Genomic DNA, 21,893 nt, shown 5'->3' on the forward strand with positions numbered 1-21,893 from the left:
ATCCACTTTGGTCTTCTCTTCTTTTCTTGTCTTTTTAGTGATCTCTTGCTTTCTTCATGGATAATGTTCTTGATATCTTCCCATGATTCATCTGGCTTTCCGTCGTTGGTGTTTAATGCATCAAATCTATTCTTTAGATGATCTCTAAATTCAGGAGGGATATATTCAAGATCATACTTTGGCTCTCTTGAACTTGTTTTAATTGTCATCTCTTGCTTTCTTCATGGATAATGTTCTTGATATCTTCCCATTATTCATCTGGCTTTCCGTCGTTGGTGTTTAATGCATCAAATCTATTCTTTAGATGATCTCTAAATTCAGGAGGAATATATTCAAGATCATACTTTGGCTCTCCTGGACTTGTTTCCACAGGGAATGAAATTAATTGCTATCAAATGAGAAGTAAAAATAACATTGTTGGCTGCTGTCAAGTCAGGCCTCGACTCATGGCAACCCCGTACACAGTGGGATTGGACCTCTGTGATCCACAGGGTTTCATTGGCTGATTGCACAAGTAGATTGCCAGGACTTTCTGCCAGAGATAACGTTGGCTGCTGTTGATTAAGCATTTACTGAGGGCCCAACTGCTATGCTAAGCACTTTACAAACATCTCAGTCTGTAAGCCCCATGAGGGAAGTCTAAGGGCATTACGTTTGTTAGCTCAAAGTGATACAGTGTGTTCTCTGAACCACTGCACCCTGCTGCCTGGAGAGGCACGAGGACTGTGCAAGTACAAATGGGGGGCCTCTGAACTGCTTAAGGGTGTCAGGAGGTGGAAAAGGTTCCAGTCTGTCTGTTGAAGAGGAAGTGTTAGGGCAGGAAGGGTATTCTGCACAAAGATAATAGCTGAGGTAAAGGCATGGGGATAAGAGACTGATGACAGTCTGAACTGATAACTAAAAGCAATGAATAACCAGAAACAGGTAGGAAGTAAGCCTGGGAGGAGAGGAGACTGGAGAAGTTGGTAGGACCAACCCATGGAGGAGCTAGAATGCTGTTCTCCTTGGAATAAAAAGTTGTGTCCTATGGTCACCCCTACCTATTCCAGCAGTCCTTTTATTCCCCTGCCTGGCTATACTTCCCACCCCCCACCCCACCCCAGTAGCTTAGTGGAGCTACACCCACTGCAGTAGAGGCCCTGAGATGGCTGCACAGCTGATTCTGCTGGAGGAAGCCATACCGTACCGGCTGTCAGATCACCAGGCCACTGGAGGGCATGGAGCACGGCGACAGGGCTGATGGTACTGACGCCTCCTCTCTGCCCCTGTCTGTTCCAGGCATCCTGAGTATGATCATCATCCGGACCCTCAGGAAAGACATTGCCAACTATAACAAGGAGGATGACATTGTACGAGGTCTTGGCTGGGACGGGAGGGACTGGGAGACAGGGCAGTTCAGTGAGGAAGGACTTGCAAAGTAGCACAGATTTTTTTATTATTTTTTTTTATACTAATTGTTGGCAACGTTAACATGAAACAAGCCCTTTTACCTACCACCCATGACAGCGTAAACTGTTCTCTGAAAAGCAATTGGCAGCACACATCAAGAACTGTAAGATAGTTGACTTCCTCTGACAGTATGACTCTTCTAGAATTTTTCCTGAGAAACAAAAACTCACACCTCAGACTTGGTCTGCAAATGTTTATTGCAGTTTCTTTTATAATTGAAAGTAACTAGATGTAGCCTGATTTTCCTGCAACAGAAGAGAGGTTACATATGGCTTGTTTTGGTTCTCTAGTGCTGCTCTAACAGAAAATACAAGTGGATGGCTTCAATAAACAGAAGTTTATTCTCTTACGATTTAGGAGGCTAGAAGTCCGGGTTCCAAGTGCCAGCTCTAGGGGCTGGGTGAAGGCCCCTTGACCTTGGGCTTCAGCTCTGCCTCTTGCTCCCAGTCCACTGAAGCTGGAGGCTTCTTGTAACTCAAGCAGCTGCTGGCTGCTGAGGCTGACAAATCCAGAGTTGACAAGTAAAATGGCATAGTCCCAAGATTATTAAACAACACTACACGTCACTAGTTCAAGTCCAGAAATAGTCTCAAGATCAGCAGACAACATGACAGGCTGTTGAATGAAGACTGAGCTAAATGCTGGGTCCAAGCATGCCAAAAAGCTCAGAGAACTTTCTCAAGCATTCTCTTTATATACTCGGAGCAGACCGCATCCCTAAGGCAGCTACACAGCTGCTCACAGTAGATTCCACCATAGAGTTGATGACCAGTCTCATCATGGGGAATAACTACATCAAGCTGCCCAGCCACTCAAAACCAGGCCCAGCCAGGTTGACACACAACGTAACTTTCACACAGCTCTACAATGAAAAATTGTGCAGACATTAAAATAGTATTTTCAAAGACTGTTGACATAAAGAAATACAGCCAAATACCAACTGAAAATGACAGAATGCAGACTAAATATAATATGTCTCTGTTACATCATTTCCAAATTGTATACATACACACACTTGTACATACATAAAAGACTAAAGCAAACATATCAGAACTGTGGTGTCATTAATTTGGTAGGAGTAGAAATCAGTTTCTTTTTTATATTTTATCTTTTTAAAGATTTTCCATAATAAACATTTATTGTTTTTTGTTCGTTTGAATTTCACTACACTAAAAACAAATTTTTTACTTTTCTTTTATTCTACAAGTGAAAACACATTACTTTCCTAATCAGAAAAAAAATTGTTTCTAAATCTCCCACCCAACTACGATGCCAGCTAATGTTTTAGTGTATGGACGTATGTTACTTCTTCCCATGCATTAGGTTTGTGGGATTTGGGGAGGAGATTGTGTTTCTACTGAGCAGTAACCATCATGTATGTTCCTTCCTACCCCATATGACACTTTTCTGAGGAGCACTTTCTCATATCAGTGACACACCTGTGTTTTCACTGTTCAGAGGGCCTGCTTGAACCCTGAGGGACCTTTAGCCCTGCTCAGGAGACCTAGGCCTCAGGGGGTGGTCCCTGAAGGACTTGATTGCTCCCCTAAGAACCACACTCACCCTGGCCCTTTACTACAGGAAGACACCATGGAAGAGTCAGGCTGGAAGCTGGTGCACGGTGACGTCTTCAGACCACCCCAGTACCCCATGATTCTCAGCTCCCTGCTGGGCTCAGGCATTCAGCTCTTCTGTATGATCCTCATTGTCATCTGTGAGTGTGCCTGGCAGGGCGGGTGTTGGTTGTCATGAGAGGAGCACAGGGCCTGGAGAGCAGGGTGGCCTTCTCTCCCTGGAGAAGGGGGCCAAGCACTTGGTACCGGGTGGCATCTCAGCATTCCTGGGTCAGGCAGAGGCATCCATCCTAGCAAAAGGCCTAGAGCCTCCCAGCCCTAGGCCCTTGTCAAAGCTTTACAGCCCTGTGTACAGAGCCCGTAACACCTCTACTGTGTCATTGAAGCCACATGTCAGCACTGTGAGGTTAGCCTTCTTTTGCAGTTGAGCAGTTGGAAATGGCATCAGAGGTTAAGTGACCCACCCAAAAAGTCTTACGTAGCTAGTCAGTACCAGGGTTAGGACTAGAATCCAGTCTTTTTCCTAAACAAAAGTTTAGTTAGTTACAGACAGCTCTGGAGTCAGTCTACGTAGATTTACATCTGGGCCTGAGGACTCTAAGCTCTGGGACCTCAGACAAGACATTTGCTTCTGCAAGCCTCAGTTTCCTTGTCTGAAAAAAAGGGAAGGTAGCCTCTACTTTGCAGTAAGTTAGCATCTGCAGTGTTCTTCGTCCAGTGCCTGGCTTGTCACAGTGCCTGCAGGCTGGCAACTGCAAGTAAGAGTAGAATGGCCAAGGCTTAGGAGCTGCTGCACCCCTCTGACTCCCAGTGAAGACCCAGCCTTCTCTAGGGGAGAAAGGGACTGTGCAGTTAAGAAGGCCATGGTCAGAAAGGACCCTGCCAGTCAGTCTAGGATGGAGGTTGGGAGTAGAGGCCTGGTGACCAGCCACCCTGACTTGCCCCTGCTTCCCTCCCTCCACAGTTGTCGCCATGCTTGGCATGCTGTCGCCCTCCAGCCGGGGTGCTCTCATGACCACGGCCTGCTTCCTCTTCATGTTCATGGGGTAGGTATGACTGTGCGGGCCCTGGGGGCTAGCACAGGCCTCCTTCCCTCTAGCTAACAGGTCCCTGTGGTGTGAATCTCTCCTATTTTCCTACAGGGTGTTTGGTGGTTTTTCTGCTGGCCGTCTGTACCGCACTCTAAAAGGCCACCGGTGGAAGAAAGGAGCCTTCTGTGTAAGTATCCTAAATTCCCCCTGGCATTTGGTGGAGAGCCAAGAAGCTTCTTCCTGGGCAGAGGCCATTGGTCCAGGAATCAGAGCAGCTCAGGCAGAGACGGGTTCTGGGGGGTTTCAGCATCAGAGATGCACCAGCAGTGTGATGTGGCTGGCAGGGGGGTCAGACGCTGGGCTCTTACCCACAGGCTTGCAGAGAAACCTCATAGGCTCCTCAGTACCCCAACTATGAAAGAAAAGGATTGAATATAGATGATTTTTAGCCTACATTGTTCAGTGGCTCAAGCAAAGGAAGAAATAGAGGCTTTAGGATGACAGAAATTGTCACCAGATAACAAACTTTAGGGTCAAAAACTGATCAGCAAGGCTGCTGGGAGAATGCTCTGCTCGACGTGGTGAAGAGAGAAGACGCCAGGCCCACCTCGCCATCATCCTGTTGAGCAGACTCGTGTCTCCATTCCTTCCCTACGAGGACAGCCCCTGCCCTTCTCTCTGATCTCCTGGTGGTCAGGAGGGATCTTGGCTGCAAAAAAGACCATAGAAACTGGAGAGTGGCTGGGACGTAGACCTCCCAGGGAACCCTGAGCCACTTCTCCCAGAACACGTGAGGCCCTTAGAGAACCAGGAAAGCCCTCAGGTGCCCAAACTCAAGAGAAGCCTCTAGTCCCTGCATTCTGAAACCATTTTACAGCTGTCGAAAGATCAAGGAGAGCTCAGACTATGCTAGGCTGGCTGCTATACCCCTGGCACTTAATAGCCTCTCAGTGAAGAATAGATGTGATAGTGATTATTCTTCAAGAATCAAAGAGAAATTGCTGGATTCCTGATACATCAGGGATTATTCTCAGGCCACTGGGGGCTGTGAGCTGGGGATCTAGAGAGGAGTGAAGGGCACTGCTTTCCTCCCCGATGAGAATCTTCTCAGGTGAGGGCCATCAGACACGGTCCATGGTCTGCCATCACCAGGAACCCAGTCTCCTCTCCAAAGCCCCTGCTAGCATTCGGTAGTACATCCTTCACCCAGGCCCCTTACCTGGGTCACCCCTCTTCCTCCTGCTCCCCTATGCTTTGTCTCTTCTCAGTAAGTGTTGAAGGCTTTCTTGCTAAACGTGCCATGAATACCCTCCTGCCTCTACATCTCAGAGGAGCCCTGGTGGCCAGTTGCTAAGTGCTTGGCTGCTAACCAGAGGGTTGGTGGGCAGTTTGAACCCACCAGCCACCCTGTGGGAGAAAGATGTGGCAATCTGCTTCCATAAAAATCTCAGCCTTGAAACCCTCTGGGCCGGTTCTGTTTTCACTATGTTCTACTCATAGGGTCACTGTGAATTAGAGTCAGCTCAACAGCAGTGGATTTGGTTTTTGGTTTTCTTCATCTCCAGAGCTCAGACCCAAGACAGGCATCTTTGCATCTCACCTGGACCCTTGACCTTTGACCCTTGACCTGGTCTCCCCGCAAGATTCTGACCCTTCTCTGATGGTCTGCCTTCCGCTACAGGTGGGCATCTGCTGCAGCCCACAGCAGTACAGGCATACAACTGTGCTACCCTCCAGCCTTGGCCTGGGCCACCCCTCCCCTCCCTCTTCTCCTCGCCTGATCAGCATCCCCTCATCCTTTACATCTTAGCATCAGCATTCTCCTCTAGAAATGTCCTCACTCCTCCTTCCCCATTCTGACATCATTGTCCTCCTTGGGGCTCTAAAGGAGCCTGGGGAGAGCCTTGTGCCCCTGCAAGGACTTCCCTGGACATTGTTGTTTCCTTTTATGGATCTGTCTCCCTCCCTGGAACTTGTCCCCTGTTTGTACCCCTGGTCTAACGTAGGGCTCACTCCATAAATTTCAGCACAGTGAAGCAGGAACACAAAAGAAGGGAGGAAGTGACCTTTGAGCTGCCTTCAAAAATGAGGGTTTCAGATGGAGGCACGTAACCAGCAGTGGGCTCAGGTTCTGGAACTGCCTAGATGACAGTCATGGCTCTGTTCTGTCCTCATCTGCTAACTTTGAACAGCCCTCTGAACCTCCGTCTCTCCAGTGGGAATCATAACCTCATCTTACTATTGCATGGTTGGAAGGAGACTGCATGTCAGGCCCTGAGCACGATGCTCAGACTCGAAGTGGAGGCTCTGAGGTGTTGGAAACTCCGCCTACATAAAGGCCCAGGCACGGCTACACACACAAGCAGCACCAGTGGTTGAGTTCTGGGGACAGTGGGCCAACAGTGAGACAGGCAGTGGAGGCTGAACACCAGATTGCAGAGAGTCTCAGTGTGGTCAGTGACCCACCTGGATGCTCAGGCAGCCACTGGGGTCTGTGCCTGGAGGCCCAGCATGGCAAGACGCTCAAGCACTTTGGTCCCATGTGCCTGGGCCCAGCCCAAGAGATGCTGACTGGATAGAATATGCTGCAGTGGCCGAGGGCCTGGGCCCTGGAGGCAGACGGCAGACGGCCTGGGTTGGAACCTCTGCTCTACCTTACCCTGAGTGGACCTGTAAAGTTGGGGGAGGGAGGTGGTTAACATTGCTTGGTCTCAGTGTCCTCATCTATAAAAGGAAATGGTGATAGGCCTCCCTGACTAGGGTTGTAATGAAGACCAGGTGAACTGGTGTCAATTAGACTAACTCAATTAGAGTGTAACTGCCATAGGTTACTGTCATAATCCAGGTGGTTTGGGTGGGGGCTGAGACATTTTATAAAGTTTATCCATGCGTTCACTTATTCACCACATGCTTATTGAGCTGTACTGTGTTCTAAGTGCTGGGAGTACATCAGTGAGCAGGACAGATGGACACATTCCTCCCAAGGAGGGTGTATTGGGGGTGGGCAGACACTGATCAGGTAACAAAAATAAATCTTTACAAACTGGGATGAGAGGTGGGGAAGGGGCAATTCAGAGATCTAAGAGGGCATGAAACGGGAGGCCTGTCTAGGGGTCAAGGAAGGCTCTCTGGAAGGAACCATCCTTGAGCTGAGTCCTGAAGGACAGGAGGGGTTAAGAACCTCTGCTCTGGGAGCCTACTGGGCCAGGTGGCTGCTTCCTGGGTGCAGCTCCCCAGCCTGGCCCCTCTTCCTTCTAGACAGCAACGCTGTATCCTGGGGTGGTGTTTGGCATCTGCTTTGTGTTAAATTGCTTCATTTGGGGAAAGCACTCGTCAGGAGCGGTAAGTGCCCTTCCCCCACCCCCAGCAAGGGAGTCAGCTGTGCTCATCCCCACTTCCCCAGGGCACTTCCTGCTGCTCCCCTTCCCTTTTCTGAGTCCCCAAAGGTCTGTTCCCAGCCCCTAGGGGCTGCAGGCTGCCTGGGGTTTCCCCATCCCTGCCTATCCATCTGCCCCTGCCCTGGTCCTGGCCTTCCTGTGGGCTCTTCCAGACAGCTGGCCAAAGCTCACTTCTCTAAAGGAGGGTTTCCACAGTCCAGGGCCCAACTGGGGAATTTCCCTCTGTTCTCAGTCAAAGGAGAGTGGCCTGGTGTGAGTGTATTAGATGATATTTCCTGTGTTCTGTACCTGCGTTCCTTCTGTCTTGCCGTTTTCCCTCTAATTATGAGCTACACACTCTGTAGAAATTTTGGAAAAGTACAGCAAAGTTAAAGAAGAAGATGAAATAACATGTATCCAACCACCCAGGGATAAATACTGGTCAATTACTATGTGCTCTTCCCATCTTTTTCCTCTTTTATAGATGGATTTAAAATGGAGTTAGGAATTTTAAAGGATAAAATAACACTTATATGATACTTGATTTGTAATAAGGACTGTTCTAAACATGTTACTTATACTCATTTCCGCCCTTTTCACACAATTCTTGTGGAAACATACTACAGAAGAGGATAAAGACAAAAATGAAGAAGCTGTCCTAATCTCCCCACATCCCACCTGAGGAAGTACTATATTCCCTTTTTGTCATGGCCTTTTCCAAGCATATAGCCATGTAAATAGTGGAGTGTTTTTATAAAAATGAGATCCATATATATATATATATATATGTATGTATGTATGTATATATTTAACAGAACAAGGGTTTATTTCTCCCACTCATTAATTTCTGGGAGCTTTGGTGTGAAGTGCTGTGTAACTGGAGAAAGACCAGGCATCATCCTTATCTCGGTGGCCATCTTTAATGCCACCTCTATAGAGATCTCATTGCAGTTATTGCAGGCATCAGTCACTTGGCTGATCTCCCCAGTGTACCCTGTTTTCCTGGGAACGTTAGGAGCCTCAAAATCTGTGGGATAAAGCACTAAGCACCCCAGATGTCAAGAAAGTAGAAGTAACATCTGTGGGAGCTTTATTTCAGCACTGTTTCCTTCCTTCCCCTCCCACTGTGGGAGCTTCTTTAATACGTAGACAACTCTCTTAAGGTTGTGATACCAATATAGTGCAGGCTAGCCAGGAAAAGAGTCCCACTCAGGAATGATAAGCCTCTTATACATACAGTTTTAGAACCTTTTTTTTTTTTTTCTTTAGTTATTAAGCGATTGTGTTTTATTTTAATGGAATTGAGAACATGTTATTTATGTAATTTTTTTTTCTTTTTCCTTTACATTTGATTTCCCTTCCTCTCTCCTTCCTGTTCTCAGTCCCTTTCTTCCCTAGTCTTCTCCCACTTTCTCCCTGTATGACAAGCTCCTTTAGGATGCCATGGTTCCTTCTTTACTGGGAGCCCAAATGACCCCTGATCTACTCCCCGCTTCTCCCCCAGGACTGGAACAGCCCCATGAGGCTCTGGCCTTGAGCACAGGAACCCTCTAAGGGGCTCTGCCTGCAGGACTTTCTTCACCATGGTGGCCCTCTTGTGTCTGGAGCCCCTCCTTAGCCTGCCCAGGGCCTTGTGGGGATTTCATGAACACTGTGTCCACAGGTGCCCTTTCCCACCATGGTAGCCCTGCTGTGCATGTGGTTTGGGATCTCGCTGCCCCTTGTCTACCTGGGCTACTATTTCGGCTTCCGCAAGCAGCCATACGACAACCCTGTGCGCACCAACCAGATCCCCCGGCAGATCCCTGAGCAGCGGTGGTACATGAACCGGTTTGTGGGGTGAGTTACTGGGCAGGGGCCCCCAGCGTGGGCCAGGCCAACAGTGCCTGGCCATCTTCCCTGGAGGACGTGGACGAGGGTGCCCTCCCCGCCAGGGGTGCTATGACCCGTGTTCCTGCAGCTCCCACCAGCTCTAGTAGACTTCATGAAAGTGTAGCTTCCCCTCCAAGCTAAAAATGACTGGCTTGTAGCCAGACTTGGCATCAGCCTGGGAACTGGGATAGGGAAGGGGAACAATGGAAGGGGGTGGCAAGAAAGGTTAAGACCATCACTTAGACCTCAGGCAAGTTACTCAGTTCTTTGCACCTCAGTTTCCCCATCTATAAAATGGGGAGGAGAATGGTCCCCACCCTTCCTCCCTCTCAATGGGTTATAATGGTGCAAGAGCATGCCAAGAGAGGTCCTGCCAGGCCTGTCTAAGCACTGCCTCATGCTGTGGAGGGAAGCAGGGGCTTCTAGATGGCTTGGCTCTCCCAACACTGTTAATTGCCCCCTTCTGCCACAGCATTCTCATGGCGGGGATCCTGCCCTTTGGCGCCATGTTCATCGAGCTGTTCTTCATTTTCAGTGTAAGTACTGTTGCCTGACCCCCTTTTTCTATCCCACCACACCAGTATGCACACACATGCCACGTGCGTGCGCATGCACACACACACATACAGACACACCCTTCACCTACTCCATCCTGGTCTCCACGTAGGTGTTCTGCCTTTTACTGCCCTTGAGGTTTCAGAGCCCCCATCTTCACCCTGAAAAGGGGTAACAGCCCTGGCTCTCAGGATAGCAATGAAGGGTTAGATGAGATGTGAGAGACATACAGAAGTCCTGGGGAAACGCAGGGCATGATCCCTAACCCCGGGGTCGTTGTGCGGCTGAAGTGAGGTCATGTTTGTGAAGGGCACTGTGCTTGGCATGCAGGAAATGCTTCCTCAACAGGAGCTGCTACGATGGTTACTCCTGTCCCAAGAGGGGCCTGGTAGCCAAGGTGAGAGTCTGCAGTAGGGCTCCCTAGAGTCATGCAAGTCTGGCTGAGCACAGATAGGTCCTTGCAGCAGGTTTGTACTGGAAAAGTATCCACCTACCCAGTCCTGCCTAGGCAGAGGGTCAGAGGCTAGGTAGGGTCCTTGGGGCCTGTATGTTGTCCCTGGGAGGCCTCCTCCATTCTGTGTGCATGACATTGCATCGCCCAGCCTTCCTGTGCCTCAGCCCTAAAAGGCCAAGCTTCCCTTAGGGTCACATGTAGAGATGTATAAGGTACATAGCACAGGTCCTGGCCAGCTGCTGAGTTCAGGCTCAGCCATGCCCCAGCCCCTCCCGAAAACTGGCCTGGCTCTCACCTTCTGCTCCAGGGAGGAGGGCTAGCTAGACACATGCCCGGCCACAGGCCCCAATGGTGTCATGCAAGTGTCCATGCCTATCCTGGTGGCAGGCGTACGCTAGTCCTCAAGTTGCTGTGGGATGGCACCCCTGAGAGCAGGCAGGGTGTGCCAGGGCCACTGTGGAGGCAGGCCAGCTGACGGGCAGCTGCGGTGTGTCCACAGGCTATTTGGGAGAATCAGTTCTATTACCTCTTTGGCTTCCTGTTCCTGGTCTTCATCATCCTGGTGGTGTCCTGTTCCCAAATCAGCATTGTCATGGTTTACTTCCAGCTGTGTGCAGAGGTGAGAGGAATGGGGCCAGGAGGTGGGAGAGAGAGGCTGGGGTGGAATGGGTTAATGAAGTTGTACAGTGAGGCTAATCTAAGTTTCCAGTATGGGCTCCCCCTTTCCTGGTTCTTAGGTCTTAAATAAGTACGTGACTTCACCTCTCCAGGCCCCCATTTAGACTGGAGTTCATGATTCCGACCTTCCAACATAGTTGTCAGAACTTCAGGGAGAGTGGGCTCAGCAGGATTGAGTCTACTACAGAAGGAGGTTTTCTGGTAGGCTTGTGCAGATTGGGTGACTCCTCCCCTGGGCACTAGCTCTTGGCAGGGTGGGTAATCGAGGGCTCTGCAACAAGTGGCTTGCCTCCAAGTTCTGGCTCCTCCACTTAGTGGTCTGGATCTTGGACAAGTTGCTTAAGTTCCCTGTGCCTTCTGTTCCTCTAGTAAGATGGGTAGTGACAGGACCTACCCGAGAGGGCCAATGCAAGGATTAAGTGAGCTGATTCTGCATTGCATGTAGAGAGGTGCCTGGCACATGGTGAGCGTTTGCAGAGAACGCAAGTGGTTGTTTTCACTGTTGTCGATTTTTTTAAATCGAGGTATCATTTATAAACACCCAAGTTCACTCCTCGTACAGTCTAGTGAATGCTTAGAAATATATACAATCGTGTAACCACCAGCACAGTTAAAATAGAAAGCATTTCTATTTCCCCAAGCGTCCTGTTCTTACCCAGAGTCTTTAGCCCCTCAGGCAGCTGTGAAGCTTGGCGGGAAGGCTGCTTGGGGACAGTGGTAACCCTTCCTGTTTCCTTCTCAGGATTACCGATGGTGGTGGAGGAATTTCCTAGTCTCTGGGGGATCTGCTTTCTACGTCCTGGTCTATGCCATCTTTTATTTTGTTAACAAGGTACTGCCCTCCTTGAGGGAGCCCCTTAGCCCTGTCGAGGCAGGGGGTGCAGAGAAGGGCGCTGGGGGGTGCGGGTAGGGGGAAAGCCAGGTATCTGAATCTTTTCCTATCAAGAGAGGGGAGGAACAAAGCCATTTAGAACTGCTTCTGCTCTGGAAATGGGCATCTTTTTAGGAAGGAGAGAATCTATGTTCCAGGACCCAGTTGTGTATGTTTGGGAGACAGAAGCCTTCAGGATTAATGAACATACTGAGTGGCAAAACCTCTGTGATGCAGCCAAAGCAGTACTTAAAGGAACATGCCACACAACAATGAGTGCATTTATTAGGAAATGAGAGTGTCTAATAATACAGTTTGCACCTCAAGAAGCTAGAAAAGAGGAACAATAAAATGAAAGCCTAAAGGAAGCTGATGAGAGGAGTTAAAGATGAAAGGAGAAAATGCTAAAAGAGTGTTTAGATCCTAAATTCAGGTCCTCAGGCTTTCTCTCTCTGGAGGCTTCTCCATTCAAGTACTTCAGTCCTGTAGGGTAAGGAGAAGATGTGAAGGGCTTCACCTGTGTCTTCGAGGCCTTCATAGGTAAAGTGTGGGCTAGTAAGCAGCTGGGCTTATCTGACAGAGCTCATTGCCCCCCACCTCTAGGGTGGCATGAGTATGAATCCAGACGGGTCTGCACAATTTTGATTGGTTCGTGAATGACGCATAGACCAGATGGGCCATGGAGGGGAGTTTAGGGTAACTGGTGGGTTCCTCTCCTCTGAGGCTAACACTGAAAAATTGATCCCACCCTCTGGGCTTTGGGCCTCCAAAGCCAAAAAGCAAGTAGTCCCCTGTTTGCAACCAGAGTTTAGTCCCAAAATAAACCCTATAGGTCAGTTACTTGAAGCTTAGAATGCCCTTTCCCAAAAAAGGTGAGCCTGGAAAGGATTTCAGGATCATTTAGTTCAGTGTTCCACTCCTGTTTCTAGGTGATCCTGCCCCTCCCCTCCAGCAGTCCCAACAAGGATCAGAAAACACAGGGGTCAGCAAGCTGTGGTCTGTGGCCAGCGGTCCTGCTCCTGGACATAAAGTTTTATCGGAACACAGCCGTGCTCATCTGTTTACCTGTCGTCTGTGGCTGCTTTTACACTGCAGCAGCAGAGGCGAACAGTAGTATCAGAGGCCATGTGGTCTTCAAAACCTGGGCCACTCATATAATCTGGCACTTTATTCGAAAATGTTTGTCAACTTGCGATCTAGCATTTCCAGTGACAGAGAGGACATTTCCTCCTGACACTTGCTCTCTCTCTGGACAGCTCCTATCATTATCAAGGTCTTCCATGATCCACACTGAAATCTGCTTCCCTGTAACTTCTGTCTTCAGGCCCTAGTCGTATCCCCAGGCTCATCCAGACCAAATGAATGCCCCTCATCTGCAGCTCATGTGAATCAGAGCTCAGTGAGTGGCGAAGTGCACGTGTCCACCCGTGAGCCCTGGCACAGAGCCCATGGGCCTGCTGTGCTGTCACGTCACTGGCACCAGAGCACCAGAGGAGCCCCATTTGTCCCAGCAGACACCACAGTAACAGATCCTAGGTCCTTTCCCAGACTCTAAACTTGGCCCCGTTATAAAGGAGTCTAAAAGGTGCCGAGATAAAAATCGGTGTGAGATGTTAATGGAAGCGACTGAAGCATTCTCTGGAGGAGAGGGATGTAGGCTGGGGCAGGCTGCTGGTGGTTGCTGGTCCTCCAGCTTGGGCTACCCCGACCCCTGACTGCTGCTTTAGCCATCCAGGAGTCTGCTCCTCAGGGGACGACAGAGGGGTCCACTGGGCCAGGAGTGGCCATAGCTGTGGCCGATCCTGCCTGTGGCATTCCAGCTTGTCTCCAAGGCTTCCCTAGGAAGACTCCCCCTACTGCCAGAAGAAATGGCCATTGGGCCTTGGACTGATAGCCCTCTAGCCCCAGGTTCAAATCCCAGCGTCCTGTACTTCCTAGCTGTGTAGCTGTGGGTGGGGGTTAACCCCTTTGTGCCCTGTCCGTCAAACGGAAGCAATAAGGTGATGATGAGCACACGAGGTGATCCTGGTATGTGTGGAGGGTAGTCATGGCTGTGGGCCTCGCTAGCATCTCACCGCAGCCCCGGAGAAGCCCTTCCCCTGCTGGGCCTCGGTTCCGCCCCTGCTGGGCCTCGGTTCCGCCACTGCATCAGTGGGGAGGGGCCCCACAGTCTGCCATGCTCAGCTGCCACTAAGCATCCACCCCTCTGTTCTTCTCGCCCGCCCCACCCGTACCCCAGCTGGACATCGTTGAGTTCATCCCCTCCCTCCTCTACTTTGGCTACACGGCTCTCATGGTCCTGTCCTTCTGGCTCCTGACGGGCACCATAGGCTTCTACGCCGCCTACATGTTTGTCCGCAAGATCTACGCCGCCGTGAAGATAGACTGACTGGTTGGGGTGGACCATGGCCAGGCCCACTCTGTCCTTGGACAGCAAAGCCACCCTGCGTGGGGACCTGCAGGCACGGAAAATAAAATAACTCCTGCTTGTTTGGAATGTAACGCCTGGCACGGTGTTCCTGGATCCTGGGGCTGCGTGGGGGGCGGGAAGACCTGTGTGTAAATCTTGCATTTTCATCATCTTATGCCAGTTCTGTGGGGGATGAGTTTTTCATGGGTTGTTTGTTCAGTGCTGAGAAAGTTCCTTCCCGCAGGAACTCTCTGACTTGTTTATTCAGGTTTATTTTTGATTTGAGGTTGTTTTGTTTTTTTTCCTTAATTTTTTAACAAATGGATCCAGGATGGATAAATCCACCAAGATACTGGGTTTTGGTCACTGTCCCCACCTCAGTTCCTCAGGGCTGTTGGCCTTCCCGCAACTACCTGGAAGAGGAGGCACCGGGCCTTCGGGGGCTTCAGTGAGGTTTCTGAGCCTCTCACTGCTTGTCTTCACCTTTGATGCCACGACAGAGCACAGCTCTAGCCTGGACCTGCATCCTCAGTGCCAGTCAGCCTCAGCCAGCCCCGTTTCCTCCCTCTGTCCCCGCCCCAGCCTCCTCCCATGGCTGCCCAAGGCAGAAGTGTCAGTCAGCCAGGGCAGCCTTTCACCAGGAGCAAGCTCAAGTCTTGATTCCTTCAAAGAAACCTCCTGGAGGTACTTGGTGCTGAGATCCTGGGACAGCAGGAGTCACCGAGTTCAGAGCAGCAGTTTGCTGAACCAGCAAGGAGGAAGAGAAGAGGCTTGCAGTGAACCGGCCACAGCATTGTGCCAAGAAACCCTGGACCTGGGGCCAAGTATTTCCAGGGCCTGGCGCCCACGTCTACGTCTGGGAAGGGGGCAGCCAAGGTCCCCAGCCCCCTGTGCAGGAGGTTGCTGCTCTTTCCAAGTGTGCTGGGGACGGACCCCTTGTGCCCCCCGCCCAGGCAGAGCAAGGAGGCCCTGCCATCTCAGGTCCCTCCTTCCGGTGACTGGGCAGAGGCACTCTCTCCCTGGCATCCCAAGCCTCAGTGTCCACACTCAGCTCTTTTAGCCAGACCCTTCCCCTCCGCCCCTGTCTGAATTCGGGCCTCCTCTTTTTGGGGACTTCCAGAAAACTGCTTGTGAGAAGGAAGATGGAAGGTAAGTTCTGTCGTTCCTTCCCCGGTTCCTAGGAGTGAGTGTTCACACACCCGCTCTCCCCATGCTAGGGGAGAGAGCTGCCGCAGCTGCCCCAGCTCTTCTGCAAACCCCACTCTTCCTGACCCCTGCCTGCCCCGTTCATGTCAAAATCATTTGCTCTTAAGTTGTAAAAGACCAAACCCACTCTGGGATTCAAATTTAAGTCACAGCCATTCACTCTTGTGCCAGCCCCCGTGGGACTCCCACCACAGGACAAAGCTCAGGATGCTGGTTAAGCTAAGAACAGCCCTCCCCCAAGATGCTCCCAGCAGCCCTCACCAGCTCCACCAGTCACACCAGTGGACTTCTCAATCTTGCCTCCCAGCGAGCGCACAGTGCCAAGCGGCATCCACCGAGAATCAGGTTGGAGAAAAGAGAACCCCAGCAGTAGCGAATGATACTGGAGTCTTTCTGTTCATTCAGATCTTGGATTTCTTTTTCCCCCTAAGAGATTGTTTGGGGGGGCAGTGGGGACATGGACTCCTCATAAAGGGTCAGATGTCATCGATTTCTCTGACTTTTTAAATCATTATCATTATTTTTTAATTAAAACAATGCCTGTATGCCTTTTTGGTCCAGTTGTAAATAAATGCGCCATCATCCTGTTGTTATGTGTCCTGAATCTTATGTAGGGGTTGTGGAGTCCAAGGTGAGACACTTCCCCAGATGGGTTGGGTTGAGCGATTGCCCTCAAAGCTCAGTCTCATGTCAGACTTGCCAGCGCTCCGGCCACTGCTATTCCCTCTCCTGGTCCATGTCCACAGCCTCTCCCATCTGCTCGGCCCCTCCATGTTATATTGCAGAAATCTGCCATTGAGCTCCCACAGGCAGGAAATGGCAATTGAGTGTGAGCTTTGGTGGCAGTAAGACCTGGTATTGTGTATTTTATTGCCAAGTCAGTTCACCTCTTTTGTAGGACTCCTTCACTTGCGTGTGGCAGATACAGATCACATGTGATTAAACCTCAGAGACTTGATCTAGTTCATGAGTCTTCGAAGACGGGGCATTTGACTCCACGTGCTCAAAGGGAGCACGTCTCAGCTTTCTTCTCTGTCCGCCGTGCTTCCCTCTGCCCCACACCATTGTCCCCAGTCTCTGTGGGGGAGGTGGGCAGGGTATGGGAAGAGTGCTGTAGGCTTACATCGTCCAGTTTGGTAAACCCAGAGGGAAAACCATGTCTCCCTGCCTACTTGGTTGTAGTCAATATATATTTATTCAAATGAGATAGGTCCTAGGAAAGGCCTTGGATTGGCCCAGCTTGGGTTACTGTTTGCACATCTTAGTCCAGTCACATATCCAGGGGGATGGAGTATGATTATGGCCCAGGCCTGAGCTGCATACCAGAGCTGCTGGATACTACAAATTCCAGACCCACCAGAATCACCTGGAATGGTGATGAGGGAAGAACGGTTTCCCAGGGTGAGGGATGTGAAGCAAATGGAAAGAACAGTTGCCTGTTACACCCTCCAACCTCAGCTTCCTCATCTGCAGTGGAAAATGGTGCTGGTTACCATTCATGGACTATTCTGTGTTCCAGGCACTGTTCCATGTATTAGCCTATTTAATCTTGGTTCTGTATTAGCCCTCTTTTACAGAGGAGGTAACTGAGGTATCAAGTAGTTGTAATCTACTGACGGGAGTCCCGTAGCAAGTGAGTGATGGAGGAGTATTTGAGGCAGCCACACTCCAGAACCTGTCTTTCTAACCAGTATGTTACATCTGCCTTTTAATAGCTTTATTGAGGTATAATTGACACAAAACAACTACAGGTAGTCCCTGGGTTACTGTGAACCAGGCTACTCTCCAACGTGTGCTAGTGGTGGACCCCCTTTTCCCCCAAGCCCAGGCCCTATTTTGCAACGTGCATCAAAATATTATTACTGTGTTATGTTAAAGATGTTGCAGCGTATCTAGAAGTGTTTCTTTAATGTTTTTGTTGTTGTTGTTGTTGTTGTTCATTGAAAGGTACATTATATATATTAAGACAGACAGTTGACCAACTGACTTCAGATAGGAACTATACCTAACTCTTCTGACTTAGGTACAAATTCAACTTAAAGACAGACTTAGGACCAGAGCTCATTTGTAATCTGGGGACTGCCTCTACAAAATGTGATAAGTTGTAACATACATGAAATGACCACAATGAAATTGCAAACATATCCATCAACCCAAATGTTCCCTCATGCTTTCCATCCCCAAGAAGCCGCTATACTCCTTCCCGTTACTATAGTTGGCATTTCCTAGAGTTGTATAAAATCATCCTGTATGTATGTTGTTTTCCTTGGCTTCTTCCATTCAACATCATTACTTTAATGTTTATCCATGTTGTTAAATGTATCAGTAGATCATTCATTTTTTTTTTTTAATTTCTGAGTATTATTCATTGTATGGCTATACCACAATTTGTATATCCATTCATCTGTTGACCAACATTTGGGGGATCTGCAGTTTTCAACTATTACAAATAAAAGCTACTGTGAACATTCATATACAAGTCTTCATGTGGACATATATTTGTTTTTCTCTTGGAAAATACTTAGCAGTGAAATGCCTGGGTCGTAAGCTAGGTGTGTGTTGAACTGCCAAGCCCTTTCTGAGGTGGTTCTACCATTTTACATGTCCATCAGCAGTATATGAGAATCCCGTTTCCTCCACGTGCTTATACTTGGTATGGTTAGTTGTCTTCATTTTAGCCATTCTAACAGGTACAAAGTGGTATCATTGTGATTTTAATTGGCCTCTCCTAAAGAAAGGTGATATCATGTTGTCAGAAGGGACCATTTCCTGGAGAAGGAGAGCATGCTTGGTAAAGTGGAGGGTTAGCAAAAAAAAAAAAAAAAGGCGGGGGGGGGGAGACCTTCAGTGAGATGGATTGGCTGCTGAGTGGCTGCAACAGTGGGCTCAGGTGTAGCAAGGATTGGGGGGCCGGCACAGGACCGGGCAGTGTTTCATTCTGTTGTACATGGGGTCACTGAGTCGGAGCCCATTCGGTGGCACCCAACAAGCACCACCACCACAACGAAAAATACTGAGCGTCTTTTCATGTGGTTATTGACTGTCCACATCTCTTCTGTGGTAAAGTGTCTGTTCAAACCTTTTGCCCATTTTTGATTGGGTGGTTTGATTTCTTTCTGTTGAGTTTTGAGAGTTCTTTGATAGATACATGTATTATCGAAATACTATTCCCGTCCGTGGTGTGTGTTTGCATTCTCTTAACAGTGGCTTGTGAATAACAAAAGTTTTAAATGTTGATGAAGTCTAGTTTATTTACTCTTCAGCAATTTATTCCTTTTTGGTATCCTATCTAAGACAACTTTGTCTAACGTAAGATCACAATGATTTTTCCTGTGTTTTCTTTTAGAATTTTTATAGCTCTAGTTTTTACATTGAGGTCTATGATCCATTTTGGAGGAATTTTAATATATCATGCGAGATGTGGTTTCACGCTCATTTTTTCATGTGTGGAAGTCCAGTGGCTCTTGTACTGTTTGTTGAGGAGGCTGTCCTTCCTCCTTTGCCTTGGTGCCTTTCATGAAAAAAAGTCTATAAATGTGTGGATTTACTTCTGGAATTTCCATTCTGTTCCATTTATTTGTCTATTTTTATGCCAGTACCACACTGTTGGCTCCCTTTGTCAGCAGACAGCTAAGGGTGCAACCACTAGCCGAAGGGTTTGCAGTTTGAACCTCCCAGAGGTGCCTGGGAAGCCAGGCCTGGTGATGTGCCTCTGAAAGGTCACAACCCTGAAAACCCTGTGGAGGACGGTTCTGTTCTGCACACGGGGCTGCCGGGAGTCAGAGTGGATGCCGACAGCAATGGCTTTGGTCTCAGGAGGGCAGCAGTGAACAAAACAGACACACCCCTGCTCTCATGGGCGCTCTCAGTGCAGCAGGAGAGAGCTCGAATCACCAGGCTCTTACCACGGTGTGGCCTCACCGCGGGATGAGGGATCAGGGGGAGCCAAAGGGATCAGGGGGAGCCAGGGGCAGAGAAGAGGTAGCACCTGAACTGCATCTTGAAGGATGGGCAAGAGTTAGGGAAAGAGGCAGGGAGAACATTCTCAGGATGGAGAAGAGCAATGCGGGCAAAGACCAGGAGGTGTGAACAGGAGGGCTGGAGGCGTGTGCGGCAGGGAGGCCTGGAAGGGGCTTTTTGCTCCTGCTGAGGAACTTGAAAGGAGCCCTGACGGTGCAGTGGTTAAGTGCTTAGTTGCTAACTGGAAGGTCAGCTGTTTGAACCCACCAGCCACGCCGCAGGATCAAGATACGGCTGTATGCTGTGAAGATTGACAGTTTGGATAACCCTGTGGGACCATTCTATCCTGTCCAGTAGGGTGACTGTGAGTTGGAATTAGCATGATTGCAATGAATTTTAAGAAACTGGAAGTTTCTCCATGTGATGAGGAAACGGGCTGAGAGCTATGAAGGCCGCAAGAGTGCTGTCAAGAGCTGCCCCGGGACACACAGTCCACCAGAGCCCTGGCTGGCCCTGACGATCCTGAGTCAGCTCTGTGGGGCCTGTGGGCTGGGGGCCAGCCGCAAAGTTCACCAACCCCAAGTCAATGGTTAGTTTTCTGCTGAGCAAGGGCAAGCAGACACTGAGACTTTCTTGAATTTTTGTGTTGAAATCATATCCTTGGAGGAAAATGTCAAAGTCCCCAGAGCTGTAATCAGGGCAGTTGCTGATTACCGGTAATTACTATAGTTTTTGGACAGATTTTTCTCAGATTGAAAACTCGTCCAAAGTTCCTTCCCAGGCCAACAAGATAGCGAAGACACTTGAGACCAGAGGTGAGCAAAACCCTGGGGTCAGAGCCTCATGTTTGCTTTTCCCACCCATGAGAAGGACTCTCCACCCTGATCTCCTTCCTTGCTCCAGGAGCAGGTCTAAGGCAGGTGGCAATCTCCTCTGTGGTGGTGGCGATGGTTGTTATGTGCCGTCGAGTCGGCTCTGACTCATAGCGACCCCTCCTTGGGTTTCTGAGGCAGTATCTCTATGGAAGTAGATTGCCCAACCTTCCTTCTGAGGAGTGGCTGGTGGGTTTGAACTGCCAGCCTTCTGGTTAGCAGTCAAGTGCCTTAGGCATGACGCTACCAGAGCTCCGTGGTAGGGACTGGGAGATGGGCCTGGACACGTTTACTGCCTCAACTCCCAAGACGAGAAGGGCTGTCTTTGGAGGTAGTGAGTTACCTGTCCCTAGAGAGATTCAAGCCTGGGAGGGCCCTCATGCCTTGGTTTTGGTACATGTTGTCACCCTCCCCAGCCACAAGACCCTCCTCCTGCTTGAGGGTGTGATGTATTCATTCATTCCACAAAGAGCTACTGAGCCCCAGGCTGTGCTGGGCACTCTGCTAGGTGGCAGGGAGACAGCAGCAAAACAAGTCCCCGAGAGCACAGAGAACAAGGCAGATGAATATACAAGCTAATGCCCAGTGGTCGCAAGTGCTCCACGATCCAAATGATAGAGAAAGTGGCGGGGAGGACAGGGTGCTTTTCAGGAAGAGTGGTCAGGGAGATTCACCCTGAAGCGGTGGAATTGTAACATTTGAACAGAGAGACCTAAATGAAGAGAGGAACCAGTCATACAAATATCTAGAGGGGGGCTGCGGTCCAAGAGACAGCAAGCAAGAAAGTCCTGAGCTAAGTTTGAGAATTGGCAGGAGGCTGGCAAGAGATGGCGGGCTGTGGTGCAGGGGGTGATGTGGCAGGGGCCAGAAGGCCTGCAGGACGTGACTTGGTGAGGTCAGTGCTGTTGGAGGGCCTGGAACAGAGGAAGGACATGGTCTGACCTAGGTTTAGAGGAAATGCTGGCTGCTGCAAATCGTAACCAAAACCAAAACCAAACCTGCTGCCACTGAGTCAGTTCCAGCTCCTAGGGCGCTCTGGTGGTGTAGGGCTTAAGGCATTTGACTGCTAATCAGAAGGTTGGCACTTCAGACCCACCAGCCACCCCTCAGAAAGAAGATGGGGCAATCTACTTCTGTAGAGATACCGCCTCGGAAACCCAAGGAGGTTTGCTGTGAGTCGAAATTGACTCAGTGGCAGTGAGTTTGTTTTTGTTGTTGTTTAGGGACACTCCCCCCCACCCCATAGGCCAGAGTAGAATTGCCCCCACAGTATTTCCAAGGCTGTGTGTCTTTATGGAAGCAGACTGCTTCATCTTTCTCCTGCAGAGTGGCTGGTGGGTTCAAACCACTGACCCTTTGGTTAGCAGCCCAATGTTTTAACCACAGCACCCCCAGAGCTCTTTATTGGCACATAGTAGATGGTCAGTAATGTTAGTTTTTCAGCTTTGCCATTGGACTGGTGGGCTGAGTGCAGAGACCGTAACAGTCGTCTCGTGGCCCCAATGCCCAGTACAGAAGGGTGGTGGGTGCTAAGATGTGTGAATATTGTTGTTGTTGTTATGTGCCATTGAGTCGGACCCGACT

The 21,893-nt window shown here is 49.6% G+C and overlaps 1 protein-coding gene across 1 annotated transcript in view; it reads left to right on the top strand.

Annotated features, from left to right (window-relative positions):
• Positions 1–14,250, top strand: part of TM9SF4 (transmembrane 9 superfamily member 4) — a 34,748-nt gene extending 20,498 nt beyond the window's left edge. The window contains exons 8-17 of the mRNA XM_007934537.2: positions 1,279–1,349; positions 3,031–3,163; positions 3,988–4,069; positions 4,166–4,241; positions 7,313–7,396; positions 9,095–9,270; positions 9,776–9,839; positions 10,812–10,931; positions 11,733–11,822; positions 14,101–14,250. Of these exons, the coding sequence (XP_007932728.2) occupies positions 1,279–1,349; positions 3,031–3,163; positions 3,988–4,069; positions 4,166–4,241; positions 7,313–7,396; positions 9,095–9,270; positions 9,776–9,839; positions 10,812–10,931; positions 11,733–11,822; positions 14,101–14,250 (1,046 nt within the window). The remainder of the gene's footprint in view (positions 1–1,278; positions 1,350–3,030; positions 3,164–3,987; positions 4,070–4,165; positions 4,242–7,312; positions 7,397–9,094; positions 9,271–9,775; positions 9,840–10,811; positions 10,932–11,732; positions 11,823–14,100) is intronic.
• Positions 14,251–21,893: the final 7,643 nt, after the last annotated feature.

The sequence above is a fragment of the Orycteropus afer genome, unplaced genomic scaffold (assembly GCF_000298275.1).
Source record: "Orycteropus afer afer isolate SDZICR_OR568_19922 unplaced genomic scaffold, OryAfe1.0 scaffold00020, whole genome shotgun sequence".
Taxonomy (NCBI): domain Eukaryota; kingdom Metazoa; phylum Chordata; class Mammalia; order Tubulidentata; family Orycteropodidae; genus Orycteropus; species Orycteropus afer.